This window comes from Thunnus thynnus, chromosome 13 (assembly GCF_963924715.1).
Source record: "Thunnus thynnus chromosome 13, fThuThy2.1, whole genome shotgun sequence".
Classification (NCBI taxonomy): Eukaryota; Metazoa; Chordata; class Actinopteri; order Scombriformes; family Scombridae; genus Thunnus; species Thunnus thynnus.
In genome coordinates, this window is record NC_089529.1 from 17,085,358 (window position 1) to 17,100,947 (window position 15,590).

At 41.2% G+C, this 15,590-nt stretch overlaps 2 protein-coding genes across 8 annotated transcripts; both read left to right on the forward strand.

Moving 5' to 3' along the window:
- Nucleotides 1–601: 601 nt before the first annotated feature.
- LOC137195780 (clathrin interactor 1-like) lies at nucleotides 602–11,772 on the forward strand. Of its 7 annotated transcripts, none has more exons than XM_067608387.1 (13): nucleotides 602–897; nucleotides 3,368–3,629; nucleotides 4,472–4,576; nucleotides 4,794–4,890; nucleotides 5,466–5,574; nucleotides 5,921–6,133; nucleotides 7,137–7,305; nucleotides 7,700–7,916; nucleotides 8,025–8,106; nucleotides 8,237–8,314; nucleotides 8,500–8,828; nucleotides 9,232–9,415; nucleotides 9,619–11,772. In XM_067608387.1, exons 2-13 carry the CDS (start codon nucleotides 3,520–3,522, stop codon nucleotides 10,023–10,025), a joined length of 2,100 nt encoding a protein of 699 aa, XP_067464488.1. In that variant the 5' UTR covers nucleotides 602–897; nucleotides 3,368–3,519; the 3' UTR covers nucleotides 10,026–11,772. The 7 variants fall into 7 exon arrangements, with proteins under 7 accessions (XP_067464488.1, XP_067464494.1, XP_067464490.1 ...); XM_067608393.1 differs by having other exon boundaries at nucleotides 3,368–3,495; XM_067608391.1 differs by having other exon boundaries at nucleotides 603–897; nucleotides 5,921–6,064.
- A 1,084-nt stretch (nucleotides 11,773–12,856) lies between these two features.
- Nucleotides 12,857–15,402, forward strand: LOC137195023 (transcription factor Sox-2-like). The gene is made up of 5 exons (XM_067607103.1): nucleotides 12,857–13,271; nucleotides 13,785–13,920; nucleotides 14,040–14,279; nucleotides 14,405–14,714; nucleotides 15,049–15,402. Exons 1-5 carry the CDS (start codon nucleotides 12,999–13,001, stop codon nucleotides 15,317–15,319), a joined length of 1,230 nt encoding a protein of 409 aa, XP_067463204.1. The 5' UTR covers nucleotides 12,857–12,998; the 3' UTR covers nucleotides 15,320–15,402.
- The last annotated feature ends 188 nt before the right edge of the window (nucleotides 15,403–15,590 follow it).

The following is a 15,590-nucleotide window of genomic DNA, read 5'->3' on the forward strand; positions in this document are numbered from 1 at the left end:
CACACAATAGCACATCACATACACCCACAACGTCAACTAGAAATTAACAATGTAAGCTTGTCAAATTAAAAGCAAGATTAAATATCTCATTATTTATTATTCATTTTATGTTATTTAACATATTCAATTTCATCACAATCCAAATGTTAACCATTTTTACTTGAAATTATTATCAAGTATTGTGACAGGAAATAATAATAATAATAATAATAATAATAATAATAAGAAGAAGAAGAAGAAGAAGAAGAAGAAGAAGAAGAAAGGTAGCATACAGTAAAAAGGTACATAAAATAATAATGGTAATTCTATGTTTTCACAAAATGTAATAATCGATTGTTGTTTTGAAGAGATTTTAGTTACAAAAAATGTGAAATAATGAAGGAACAGAAAATAAGAGTAATTTATTTGAAAAACGACATTTGTGAGTAAAAAAACGTTCCCACTATAATCATCGCATTAATAATGTTTTCTGTCCATAATACTCATAGTCTCATCCTACTCAAATGAAGTTAAAAATATGTTTTTCTCTCAGTTGTTTGAGTTTCACTGTGCTGAAGTGTCCTTGAGCCAGGCATTGGCAGCTTCTGCGTCATTTTGCTCTGAGCGTTGCGCGTGATTGAGTCCTCGAGCTGGGGCACATCTCGACGTTTCAGTGACGTAGGCGGAGAACGACGTTTCCGTAGCAACTGGGCCGGTCCGTTAACCGCAGCGGCCGCTGTGCTACCGGAGCTCATCGAGAAGTAGGAGGCGGGGGGATTGTCTCTGTCGGTTAACCGGAGGCCACCTCTGTCTGTGGGGCGTAGAGACACGGGGGCGACGCACTATCGAGGCGGCGAGCCCGCAGTTCCGCGCGGAGATGCTGAATATGTGGAAAGTCAGAGAGCTGGTGGACAAAGCGTGAGTACCGAGGAGCTAAACCGCGAAGTGGCTGCTGAGCTAACCGGCTAACCGGCTCGGCGGCTTCAACCGGGCAGCATCAGCAGCTTTTACCGCTGACAGAGGAGAGGATACGGGCCGTGACGTCACGGCCGTAGCCCCTCAGCTGTTAGCTGCGACTAGCTGGCTAGCTGCCAATCTTCTACCTTGTGGCATTAATAGAGATGTGTGTTTTTACAGTGGCGTATTTAAATGCACCTTTCGCCCACATTGGTTCGTACAGGCCTGGTAAAATGCAACATTACAAACGGGTAATGCATTTGTTTCCGATCCAGGACGAAAGCTATCCAGTTAGCTAATACCGCTAGCCTTGCTAAGCCCAGCTCGGCTGTGTTATTATCAGTGTGCTGTTTCCGACAGTGCTGCTGCAGAATCACGCCCTGTCCCGCCCTGCTGATGCCGCCACCTCCACTATGCATTCACCTAACATCGTTTATCCCTACTAGAAAGAGCTAGATAACGGTATCTGAAGAGTAAAATTTCCCACCACGTTTCACATTGTAGCTACGCCGGTCTAAGCGAGGCCCTTGGCCCCCATGATCCGGGACAGGTTGACAACAAAGCAAAAACAGATCATAATGGAGTAGCTAATGCTGGTGTTGCAGCCTGTCACATGTTTGTCAGAACAGTGCAGTCTATGCATTCCTTTGAGCGCTTTGTCAATATATTTTCCTGCAAATATAACGTAATTTATTGTAACACTGGATAACAACAGCTTCCTGTCCTACTGAGTCAGGTTGAGTTGCTATATGAATATTTGCTGAGTAAAACCCAAACTCCTTCAAATTTGGAAGATGCACTGATGCACAAACACTCACTCCTGGTTTTACTCAGCAGAGTAGTCAAGATAACTAAGCAAACCTGCCTCTTGAAACAGGCCCCTTTATTTAATAACCACATTAACAACTTATACATTTAATGAAGATGAAGCCATTATGATGAATGCTGGGCTTGTGGTAGCTGAAAATTAAAAAAAACAAACATTTTAAAGCAGCATTACACAGGACACTGTCATTATATGTTCCTTAGAATAACAACATAGCAATGACTGATAGATACTGAGTATAGTATTGGTGCATCCCTAGTTCCATGTTATTATCCTCATGTCTGAGAAAAGTGTTTTTGTTTGTTTATTTGTTTTTGTAGTTCAGTTGCTAAGATGTTTGGGTTAAATGCCATTCCCTTGACATACCACAGCAGGCTGAGTCATTTAAATTTGATTGGGGTGTTTATGCTAGTTTTTTGCCACATTATTATGCTAAAATTTCAAGTCCTGTTTTTGCCAAAGCGACTGGTAATGTATAAACCTCCCAGTCACAAATTACTCCCATACTTAAACACTGTAGCTTGTGCAGGAGTCAGTTAAGGGGAGATAAATGATCTAGCATAAGGACTCACAGTTAATGTAATATTACTGGTTCTGTTCAGTCAAGTAAGAACTAAATTAGACAACAAGAGCTGAGAGGCAACAGCTAGATGATTCTGCAATTTTTCAGCTAATAGAACAATTCTGAGCGTTTTATTCTGTTAGTGCATGTTGTGCTCAACTATCTTGATTTTTCCACTTGTAGTGTATCTTTAAAATTCAGATATTTAGGTCCTTGTGTGGGTTGTCCATGTGCACTTGCATTTTGATACAAACCCTGCAAGCAAGCACTCAAACTGTACTGTACTTGTTGTACCAGAACACTTTAACCTTAAAAAAACATGTCATTCAAAAAACACACTGCACTGTTACAACAAGGGTGCAGGTTACCACACTGTCAAAAGTATATTTATTTTTTGTAAGATTGTATACATGAAATGTGCCTTGTATATCTTTTAAATATAGATCATGGTGATGATATACATAGATATGATGAAGAGGTAGTGGTCCTCAAGTCCTGTTCTTTCTTTTCCACATCACATCTTTCTTTCCCATTTTATCAATCCCATAAACAAAATAATTGTCAGAGCAAAAGTCACGGCAAGAAACATGAGAGGGAATGTCATATTTCACTTTATCTGTCTGCTCACAGTTTGAAATACTTTATTCTCCAGTTGGCTCTGCCTTTTAAAAGACCAATTATATTGCAAATGTCATGAGCGGAAAAAAAGAAGTAGAGGGAAGAAAGTTGCGTAAAGCAAAGATAAGAAAAGAGACAGAAGAGAAGATATAAGAAAAGGGAGTATAAAGAAGTAACACACGAGATCTCAGCAAAGCTTAGATGGAGTAATAGACACCTCAGCTGTTGGTTGTGCCTGGCTGGGCATGATGAATACACCATTATTGATCTACCTCGGCAGAGCTGGCAGCGGCGGCCTTGCTTTTCCTGCAGATTAAGAGTCATACTACTATGGAGCTCTCGCTGCCTGTCTCTATCTTATCTACTGACAAAAAACAGTCACAGGCAGCTTCTGTAACTCACAGATGCCTCTTATTTTCCTTTAGCTGGGAGGAGCAGCAGATCTAAGAGGAGAACGAGACAGAGAGGAAAGGACAAAAGAAAAGAGAGCAACTGCTTAGGATTAAAGCACCGGGAGAAGAGGAGAGCAGGAGGATAGACAATGAAGAGGAGGGTACAGATATTTTAAAAAGGACAGATGAGAGGAGACAAGGGAGGAATGACAGGCTGCTGGAGTAAGATAGAGTGGTGGCAGAGAGGAGAGGAGAGGGAGATGTTGCGGTGCTTTGGCTATGTGTTTTGCCAGAGGTCTGTAGCAGTAAGCCATGCCCATCAAGATACACACACACACACACACACACACACACACACACACACACACACACACACACAGTAAGACAAACACAGCAGCAGGTGAGCCCACAAAAACAAAGAGGACAGGAAGCAGACATTGCTTATGGGGAGGTTTGGGCTTTGTTTACCTTGTTCTGTTTCACACACACACACACACACACACACACACACACAGACGGATATACACACCCTGTTCACCTGACTTTCATGCACACACTATCCCATTGTGTCCTAAACAGATGAATATTTTCTTACACAGTACGCTTGTGTGCACATACCTGCATGTCTGCCCTCTCAAGAACAGTGGCAGGCTTTTAGAAAGCCTTCATTCATTATTCATCAGAATTCAGTAAATTCTCCTTTTCACCTGTGAAACATTTATTTTCTCTCATTTCCTTCTCCTGCTCAGTTTCATTGTGCGTTCGACACATGCATGAATGTTGCTATTTGTGGCGATAACCCTACTCTCCACAGTCATTCTCGGTTTGAGTGTGGTCTGTGCTGCATGAGTGAGGTGTTGCAATGTTTAGCATAAACATCTGTGGTGTTAGAGTGTGTGTGTGCAGAAGGTAGATATGATAACACTCTGCTAACCAGACAGATTACCTGTCATTTTAATATTTTTGTATCGCGTGCATTATATTTTACTGTGTGTGTGTGTGTGCGCGCCGGTATTTTCGGTCAATCATCTTCACACAATCTCTGTTGTTGTTCTGCAAAATGGTTTAATCTTTACGTGTGAAATATTGATGGTTATCTTAATATTATATTTATGCAAAACATCTTTGTGTCAACAGCACCAATGTGGTGATGAACTACTCAGAGATTGAGTCCAAGGTGAGAGAAGCCACCAATGACGACCCCTGGGGACCCTCTGGACAGCTGATGGGAGAAATAGCCAAGTACGTCAGTGTAACACACACATATGCACATATCAGTGAGATGACAGATAGACGGTATTGTGTGTCACTACACACATGCTGTTTTATGAATGAGAAATGACAGAAAAGATGAGTAAGGCCAATGTTCACTAGACCTGATTCTGTTTTGATTCACCTGAATGGGTTTTTCCAGCACTCTAATACTTTATTTTGTGTGTGTGTGTGTGTGTGTGTGTAGATCTACCTTTATGTACGAGCAGTTCCCAGAGGTGATGAACATGCTGTGGACCAGGATGCTGAAAGACAACAAGAAGAACTGGAGACGAGTATACAAGGTACGATCACACTCTGTGTTGCGGGTTGGTTGGTTGTGGTGTATGTGTGTGCTGTGCAGCTCAGGTCTGTGTTGTTTTGTCAGGAGTTATTAAAGCTGAGCTTCTTTGTGTCTGCAGTCACAAACACACATGAGCTCAAGTGTTTAAACAGCTGACTGGCTTATTGATTCCCAGTTTTTCTTTATTTTTATTTAAAAATTATTTTAACCATAAATTATTTTACTGTGTTTTTCTGCTTTTTAGCCTTGTGTGCTGTGTAACTGTACATGTGAAGTGCATTGATTTCAGAGGGAGCAGCACTTAAATTTGACTTTCTGCTGTTGGAGTATGTATAAATATTGTATATGTGTAGTGCAAAGGTCAGAGCAGTACAACTCAACTACATGCCTTTGTCCTGCCTGCATCATAATCAATTTTAGAAGGCAGTTAGGCTGTTTGGGGGAAAAGTTTCATTTGAACTGTTGAATTAAGCAGAAATTTCTTTAAATATTATTTTAGGAAATATTATCTCTCTAACTCTATAATTCTGTCTCTCACTTAAACTCTTGCTTTCTCTCTCCATCTCCCTTTTCCAGGCTTTACTGTTGCTGGCCTACCTGATCAGGAATGGGTCGGAAAGAGTCGTCACCAGTGCCAGAGAACACATCTACGACCTGCGATCTCTAGAAAACTACCACTTCATCGGTAAGTCCCGAAATGAAACATAGCTGTTTACCTCTTCAGTGGTCCAACACTTTTTTCTTTTTCTTCTTTATACGTCAATTTGAGATATCTTGTGCTACAAGAAAGATCACTTAAGTGTCCAAAATAGAAAAAGGCTACATTATTACCAAAACCATAAGGATTGATACTTTGGGGACCATGAATATCTATACAGATTACATGAATAATCCAACATTTAGTTTTCAAGACACCTTGCCATTGACCAAAGGTTGGCACAAGATGAAATGACAGGTAGTTGCCAAAATGTCTTACCAGTAGTTCTCCTGTTATAATGTGTGTGTGTATGTGTGTGTGTGTGTGTACACAGATGAGAATGGTAAAGATCAGGGCATCAATGTGCGTCAGAAGGTGAAGGAGATGGTGGAGTTCATCCAGGACGACGACAGACTGAGAGAGGAGAGGAAGAAAGCCAAGAAGAACAAAGACAAATACATTGGAGTCTCCTCTGACAGTATGGGAGGAGGAGGAGGAGGAGGGGGAGGAGGAGGAGGAGGAGGAGGAGGAGGTAGCTTCAAGAACTGTAAGAAATTCAACACACCTCCTTTGGCAGCTCAAGCCAGATGTGGAGTTAAATGATAATAAAACTTCTCCTATCCAAATCTACAGGATTTAAAATGCACAAGGGAAGGATGTAGTGTAAAGCAAGTTTGTGACTTTTTGAATAGTATTAAAAAGTTAAACTTGAAATGTGTGTTTTAACAAGGAATTTGAAATATTGATTAATTTTTAAATCTATAAAATGAAGTTTCTGGAGCCCAAAGAGATGTTTTCAATGTCTTACAATGATATGAAACAGATAAAAACATCCTCACATTAGACAATCTGTTACTAGGAAATATCTTTTGTTTTTACTTGATAAATGACTTAAAATATTAATCGATTATAAAACCGTCATAGATTAATTGTATGTCAGTCACCAGAGTAAAGCCTCCATTTTTTTCAGTAAGTTCCTATTCATAAAATTAGCAGCCAACCCCGAGCAAGCTGAAGTCACTAGATCGATACAGAAAATGTAACACAATATTTTTAATGTCCTTCATTCTCATTTGCCCATTTACTTTGTAAAAAAAATATTTCTAATTAATTTTTTGCTTTTAACAGGTCCTTTTTAAAAGATATTTTTCTGATAGTTGATTAATTGTAGTTTAAATCATCTATAATGCATAACTTTTGTCAGTTTAAACATCTGCAATCTGAAGATGTGCTTCTATTATGGTTAATTAAATATCTTCAGATTGTGGACAGTTAATTGAACAAAACACATTTTATACAGCAAACGATAAAAAAAATATGAAAACAATCCATTTCAGCAGCTCTAATGTTATTGTTTATCTTTAGTGTCTTTCGTTTATTATAGATCGTCACTTGATACGCAGCATTGTACAACTATATATAATCAGGTGGTTTTGCACACAGTTATAGAAGACTGTATGTGTATTTTGGTGGATGTCTGTGAACTGACAAAGTCTCCATCCTTCTTCTCTCTTTGTTCTTTTCCATTTCTCTTGTCTTCCTCCCGCCAGCTAATGAACTGGATCGGAGTAAGTGGGATGAGGACTGGGATAAGAGCAGAGGAGCTTTCCCCTTTAGCGAGAAGCTCGGAGAGATCAGTGACAAAATAGGCAGCACCATCGACGACACACTCAACAAGTTCAGGAAGAAGGAACGAGACGACTCCCCCGACAGAATCAGGTGATCATACACACCGACAGTGTCTACATGCACATTTACACATGTTTATACCACGATCTGAACAAATACTTCTTTTAAAATGGTCTGAGGTGATAAAGATACTACACGCTTTCTTATGCATGTGTTGTCATTGGAATAGCTAATTGGCTTAGCTATTTTCATTCAGAATCACTCAACAAAGATGAAATAATACAAAGAACCACCTGCTCATTGCACATCAGATGGTTCTTTGGCTCCATGCCATGTGTTTTAAAATCCATTGTGTCCTGGATTATCCATTACATAACACAATGACAATACAGAGACAACTGAACAAACAAACATGTAATAATTGCATAACAACATAAATCTCCCGAGTGCCGCTTCTAATCCATCCTTCATACGATCGCCATAGTGACAACGAAGAGGACCGAGCGTCAAGAAACGGTAGGCAGGACACCCTCGAGTTTAAAGACGAGGAGGAAACTGTCACGACGAAGAGCATCCAGATCACACAAGCGACAGAAACCACAACCACCACCACACGGAAACGCAGTGGAGCGACAAGCAGCAAGACTCTGGACCTGGGTGCTGCGGCCCACTACACTGGAGACAAGAGCCCCGAGGAGAAGGTACTCACACACACACACACACACACACACACACACACACTCTTCCAAATGTGAGATACATTTTCAACAGGAGACATTTAATCACTGTGTCTCTGCTTCTCTCTCAAGTCATCAGTCAGGCAGTCCTCCAGTAGCGGTTTAGCTGACCTGTTGGTGATCGACCCCTCATCCAATCAGAGCACTGCAACAGGTAACTACAAACTGCTACACACACACACACACAGATAATGAAGAAATGAAGTGTCACTCTTTGTTGGAAAAGATGTTTTTTTTACTCCTTTGCTTTTTGTATGAATATGTGTGTGTGTCCATTTATCCAGGTGGCAATTCAGACCTCATTGGTGGCTTTGCTGACTTCTCCTCTCCTGCGGCCTCTGCCAGCCTCCCAACCTCCACCGGTAAACTCTCTAGTTCTTTCCCCTCTCTGCTCCTTCTGTAGCAGTCCTCATTGCTGAAATGTACTCTCTCAGAACCACGTCAGACAAGGTCCACCATGACAAAACAGCCTTGTTGTACATACTTTATTTAGACTGTATTTAGATGAATCACAACTAAACATATCACTGATGTCTCTTGGGGCCAGTTGCTGCATCATCCAATGGAAATGGAGAATTTGGAGACTGGAACGCCTTCTCCAATCCACCGGCTTCATCTAGCTCCGGTCCCTCCCAGCCCAACGCCGACCTCTTTGGCAGCGTCCAGTCACCTTCAGCCCCAGCGTCTAATCCAGCCCCCGTGCCACCTTCTGCTGAGCTCTTTGACCTGATGGGTGGGGTTAACCATCAAATGACCAATCCGCATACAACACTGAGTGCCTCTCAGAGTATGACTTTCTCTTTGGGAGGAGCGACACCGGGAGCCCCTGTCGCTATGCCCACCATGCCCCTTTCTCGCTCTCAACAGGTAGGAACGGTACGCATCACAGGAGGGCCTAGTTTCCTGCAAACTGCAAGAAAACATTATGAATTATGAATTACACTGAATGACGAGACCAGAAGCTTCCAATGTGTAGCACATAGTCTAACTAACAGTCAAAATGAATATTGCAATAAAGAAAATATGAGCATATATCAGCATTGCTGCAAATTTAACCAAACTTTTATGTCATTGCATATTGATTTTAAATAAATATAAAGACAGATTCCAGTTTAGGCTGTTAATTACTTTCAGTATTTTGGTTTTGGGTTTGAGTTTTTTCTGTTTATGTCAGATATTGTTCTTGCTCAGTGAGCTTTTCATGTATATGATTTACTGTACATAAGTATTTTCTTTGAATTCGTTTATCTAAGTGTTAAATAACAATAATTTGTTTCAGAGTTTGGGAGGCATGACGTCTCAGCAGCCCATAGGACAACAGCAGAAGGTTGGGGTCGGAGGTCAGGGATCGTTAGGGTCGACCTGGTCTGACCCCTCCGTCAACATCAGCCTGGACTTCCTATCAGCAGGCCTCAACCCCACCAAGTCACCGCCCACACTCAACAATATCATCCAGCAACAAGGTATTTTACTCTGCGTGTGTATGTGAAGAGAAAATGTTGGTTATTACAGGTTTATGATGTGTCACAACATTTTAAAGTGGGCATTTTCAGTGTGACAGGTCGAGTTCGGAGAATATTCAGATTATAAATTGTTTAGGTTAGACTGGTCAGATTAGAAAAAACAAAGAGGACTAACTCCTCCCTGCCCGTATGTGTCCGTGCAGGAGTGCCTCCCGTCAACTTGTTGGCCCAGAACTTCGGAGGACTGAACCTCAGCTCCCCGCCCCACGTGACTCCCATCAGACCACCAGCCAATCCCATGATGGCTGGCAATGCCATGATGATGGGCATGCCTACGTCAGTGGCAACTGGCATGCCGGCTTCCTTGACAACGGGTATGCCAACTTCGATGACCACTGGGACCATGGGAATGGGGGGGATGCCTGTAAACCAAGGCATGATGGGAATGAACATGAGCATGAATATGGGCATGGCCGCTCCCGTGATGATGGGTGGTATGACTGGTATGGGAGTGCCAGGAGTAGGGATGGGCCTCACACACTCCATCACCCCAGCCGTGGGTCCACCCAAACAAGATGCCTTCGCTAACTTTGGCAATTTTGGGAAATGAAGGAGTGCAAATAATTGTGAGTGTGAGTGTGAGTGAGTGTGCACGTCTGAAGTTGTGAGTGTGTGAATCACAGAAGGACTGCTGTACTTGAAGACAACTTTGCATGAATCTTCTCTCTCTGCTTCTGCTCTTTTTTTTTTTGGCGAGCCAGCGATCGTTCAACATCCCGGTCTGTTGACATGATTTGGAGGCGGGGGAGAGCACCCACTCGTGCCTCTTACCCAGCGGTCACTTAATGTGTGAAATGATGTCACACAGAGGGCGCCTAATGAGCAGAGAAGGTGCCAACCCATAACCTCTAGTCATTACTTTCCTGCAGGGGAAAGAATTTTGCTCTTTACCTGTTTTATATATGAACTTCCATAAATCCTCCTTCATTACAAAAAGTATCAGCTAAAAGTTTTTCTCAGTTACGCCACACAGTTAAAAATCAGTAAACTTGATTCAAATCAAAATGGCATCGCTGCCTTAATATTGCATTGCAGCCTGAGATATGTTTTATATCATTTCAATGAAATTAAATCGCAGAATTGAAGCCATTACATTATTCCCAGGGAGCGACTCTATTACATTATCTCGCTCTTTGTGCAAACACTTAAACAGTTACAGTATCAGTAGTATACAGAATACATGCTCCACTCCTCCGGCAGAGTGCAGGATGGGTGTATATGGTCATAAGTATTCCTCTTGAGCCATACTAGGGTGGATGAATTGCATATTACAAGCTTTTTTTCCTCTTTGCCTCCCCTCTCCTCTCTTTTCATCAGGCTTGTAGCCGTTCACATTAAGGTTTTGTAGATGTATGAAAGACGACATGAGTGAAGCCTTGAACTTCTCAGGACAAAAGTCCCTAAAATACTGTTTGGCTCCTTATGTTCTATCACTTATCCGTTACTTTCCACTTTGGACGCCTCCGTCAGATTAATGCCTGATGAAAGGGTCAGTCAGTATTTTACTCAGAGTACTATTCACTGATATTTTCCTCTTTTTGTGTCCCCTCTGCCATTGTGTCACTTCACACACGCCGTTGTAGGTCACCTGACTTCATGAGAGAATATATATCTGCTCTATCTATTCTACCTTTACAGACAGTTTACAGACATTTCTTCCACGTTTAAGGCAGTGGCACATAGCAGAATTTGGGGGACGACCCAGCAATGCTCCTTTGATTTGATTTACAAAGTATTTTTCATCTTGCAGCTCACTCAGTGATCTGCTGGTGAAAGGGTTGCACATCAGCGTCTCACAAACCGTGGATCAGGAAATAACTACCCCCTACATTTGACATGGATCAGATAAGTTGGAGGAATGGGTTTTAATAAATGATTTCTCTGACTAGTTGAGACAAATCTAAAAGGGTTTGAGGGTCTCGAGTGACGTGTGTGTGTGTGAGGAAAAACAGGAGTGAATGAGTGTGTGTGACTTTGTGTATGGGTATAGTTTTCTTTGTTTGATGTGCAAACACAGCTAAGCAGAGCCTTTTGTCATTTTCTGAGGCAATGCACTCCAAATGACCAAATCTTTATTTTGTTACTCTCAAAAAAAAAAAAAGATGATTCCATAGCTATTAGTTTAATATTTTATTAGTTTCACTTGTAAGGTTATGTTCATACAGGAGAGCTACTAATGACATTGTTTAGTTGACAGGAATCATGTTTTTGTTTCTTTTTCAGTACAGCTCGTTTCATTTGATTGTACTCTCTATTTTCTGTACTTCATTCAACATTAAATTAAATTATAACATGAAGGATACAGTTTCATCCTTTTTTCTTAAGTGTAGAAAAGTTTTTGGTCTTTCTGATATTTGCATTACATTTGATCCTGGACAGGCCCGAAACTACCGTGTCCTCTGTATTTTTTTCTGAGAATTTGGGGGTTTTAGAGACCTGGGGGGAGTTTACATTCTGCAATTTAAATTCATCATTTAAAATTTAAAGCCAACAAAGAAATAAAGGAATTATTTCCCCAGAGTTCATTTTCATTAGAGAAATACATTTAGTCCTTAGTAGTGGGAAATAATATCAGACAATATAATAAAACATTTAATAGAATGGATAATTCTTTTTTTTTAAAAGCATCTTATTTTTGGTGAATGTTTTTTTTTTTTTTAAAGATGTCTTGTTGACATAAGACTTGCATCATGACCAATATTTCTAAAATCCTGAATACAGCCCCTGAAGCAGTGGCGGAAGAGGTGTTCAGATGCTTTACTTAAGTAAAAGTACATAAGTATTATCAGCTTGATGTAGTTAAAGTATTGCAGTAAAAGTAGTGGTTTGGTCCCTCTGATACATATATGACATCATTAGATTATTAATACTGAAGCATTAGTGTGGAAGCAGCATGTTACTGTTGTAGCTGCTGGAGGTGGAGCTAGTTTCAACTACTTTATATACAGTTAGATAGTTTAGTCCAGTGGTTCCCAACCTAGGGGTTGGACCCCTCCAAAGGGTCACCAGATAAATCTGTTGAAATGAAACCATGTGAGAAGTTTAGAGGGAGAAATCATTATTTGGTGGAGCTGTTAACAACTCATAGACATTTGAAATGTGACCTCAACTACACACTGCTTTTTGTAAGACGTCAAAAAACAAAAAAGTTGGAAACCACTGGTTTCATCTTTAACAACGTGTTGTATTTTAAAAGCTTGTTATATTATCCATCGTGTCAAATCTTCATCTGAAAAGTAACTAAAGCTGTCGAAAAAATGTAGTGGAGTAGAAAGTACAATATTTCCCTCTGAAATGTAGTAGAGTGGAAGTATAAAGTAGCATCAAATGTAAATACTCAAGTAAAGTACAAACACCTCAAAACAGTACTTTAATAAATATACTTAATTTCACAACTGTCCAAGACGTTCTGTTGCTATGACGACTAACGGTTTTTGATCCATCACATCCCAGATGAAACAACACGTAACATTCAAATCTAAGTTAGATCCTACAACCCGACATTACTACGACGGTCGTAACAATGGACAGAAAGCCCCAAAAAAGACACCGAGAGACCTTTGAAGAAAATTACCCCAACTACAGTCCGCCTGCCAGACAACCAGGCCGGGATCGCGCAGCGACGCCCGCTGCCCGGCCATATCAGGCCGGAGACGGGGGTCACGCTCAACCGCTACACCGGCAAAACACGAACTACGTGGCTCCGTGTGGAGCAAGTTTTGAATTTGGAGACGGAAAGCTTCCACCTATATCGACCTTTTTTGACAAACCACTTCAGCGAGATGTGTCAGCGAAGGTGAGTGCTGGTCAGAAGGTCACTTAAGGTCGGAAACGGTCACTTAAGGCTACTGTGAGGCGCAGGCGCACTAACCACCAGCAGCAGCAGTTTATGTGTGTATGTATGTATATATACGTATATATACTAATAATGACAATAACAACAACAATGACAACAAGTACCATATCTAAATGGTCAGTAAAAAAACATTTGATACAGCTCAAAAATGTTAGTTATACCACTAAAAACAACATATACAGTGACTAAGAATAAAATTACTAAGAAATCCCTCCTTAAACCTTGTCCCATATTCTGTAGCAAAACATGTTCTAATTGGAGAGGGGGTTGTGTTGTGTGCCATTTTAAAACCAGTTCAACTTGTTAAATGTGTAATATCTGATGGCAAATCATTCCATGTTTTCATTCCTCTGGACATAACAGTACCTTGCCTTGCGTTAGTTTTTGAGACAAGAAGAGAAAAACAACCTCTTGATGCATGCCTATGCTTCTGAGCTAACTGTCCCACTCCAGAGCACCAGGAGACTGGATGTGCCGCAGGTCACTGCAGCTGGAGAACTGCTGACCCTAGATCCAGTCCACCTAACCCCAACCTCACCCAGCCTCGAAGGTCCAGTCATCAGTTTTACCATCCAGCCAACAGAGGAAGGTACTGTACTCCCATAGACCAGGGGTCATTGACACAAATCTGTTATTTTACGCATTTCTATGGGAATCTTTATCTAAATGATGAGTAATGTCTTTGCACACACACATTGTGTCTCTCAGATCTGAAGCAGATGCAGACTGGCCAGGACAAGAATGGACACATTAAACGGCCAATGAATGCCTTTATGGTGTGGGCTTGCATCCACCGAGCAGCCTTGCGCAAAGCCTGCCCCGAAGCCAGCATGACGGACATCAGTATTCAGCTGGGCTGTGAGTGGTCCAGACTGAGTCAGGAACAGAAGAGGCCTTACTATGAAATGGCTGACAAACTGAAAGACATCCACAGACACCAATTCCCTGGTAAGAACCATTACACAGCTAAATGGCAGTGACTTAGAGGATAATGAATATTACTGGAAGTTTAGGATATATTGTCAGTTTGAATCTGGATGGTAAACCTCTGATTTTCACTTAATCTGGCTCAGATTATGAGTTTCGTCCCCATAAGAAGAAAGGCAGAGAGTATTGGACCTCAGGGCAGGGAACAGGACAAGAAACTGGACAGGGAACAGGACAAGAGGCAGGTCAAGAAGCAAGACAGGGGGAAGGACAGGACCCTGGCGTTTCCTTTTTCGTCTCACAGGCCATGCCTCCAGCTCAGTCCAAGTTTCTGGGTGCCGGCATGTACCCATGTCTCGCCATGATGCCCTACACTGTGGGCTGCTATTCCCACCCATCCATTTGCCCATATCATCCAATGAGCCTCTACTCCAGGGTCCAGATCCGCCCTTCACGGTTAGACATCTTTAGTGAAATAGTTTGCCAACAACTGATAGATTACAGCTAAAATTAATTTAAAATTATTTATCATGCAGACAAGGAAAGTCGTTTATCTTTTCCTGTAGATTTCTTGTCAGAAGAAGCGAGCAAGGAATGAATTAGTTTTAAGAGACAAGTGTCCTCAGTTTTATTCTACAGCCAGCTTTTTTTAATTTTATTTGTGCACTATCAAGATCATTTTTACAACAAATACTGTGTGATACAAGAATAGGAGGAATTCACAGCTCAGTGACAATTTGACACATTTAATGGACCCTTTTCTAATTTACTTGTTGTGTGCTTCTATTAGGTTTTTCCACAGATGCCAACATGCCTGCAGCTCTATAGAGGGAGTGATGAATTACCAAAACCTGCAGAGGGGAGAGACCACTCTGGCCGCCCTCACCAGGGAATTCATGCAGTATCAGCCAGCTGACCGTCGTCATGAAGTCCTCATTAGCTCTACCACGACATTAGAGAGCCTTGAACAGCCTGATACTGGCGCCAAGCAGCAGCTTTCAGCCAACAACAGAGTGGAGTGTAAATGTGAGGATGACATTGACGTCGTCGGACTGCTCTAGGAGACTTTCAGACACAATGCAGCACTGACAGCAATATTTAGGTCAAATTTATGGTCAAAGAAATAAAATGCTCTGTGACTGTTGGTCTGCTGCTGTTGTGTAATATGTTACAATATAAAATTAAATGTTGTGTCTTTGTTTGGATTTAATAATTGGTAGTGTTTACAAACTAGCAAACATTAGCATGAGGTGTTTAGATGTAATCTGAAAAAGTGGGTTTTCAGCCTTTATCAGAGGATGGGCGGTGACCTGCTGTCCTGACTTCAGTTGG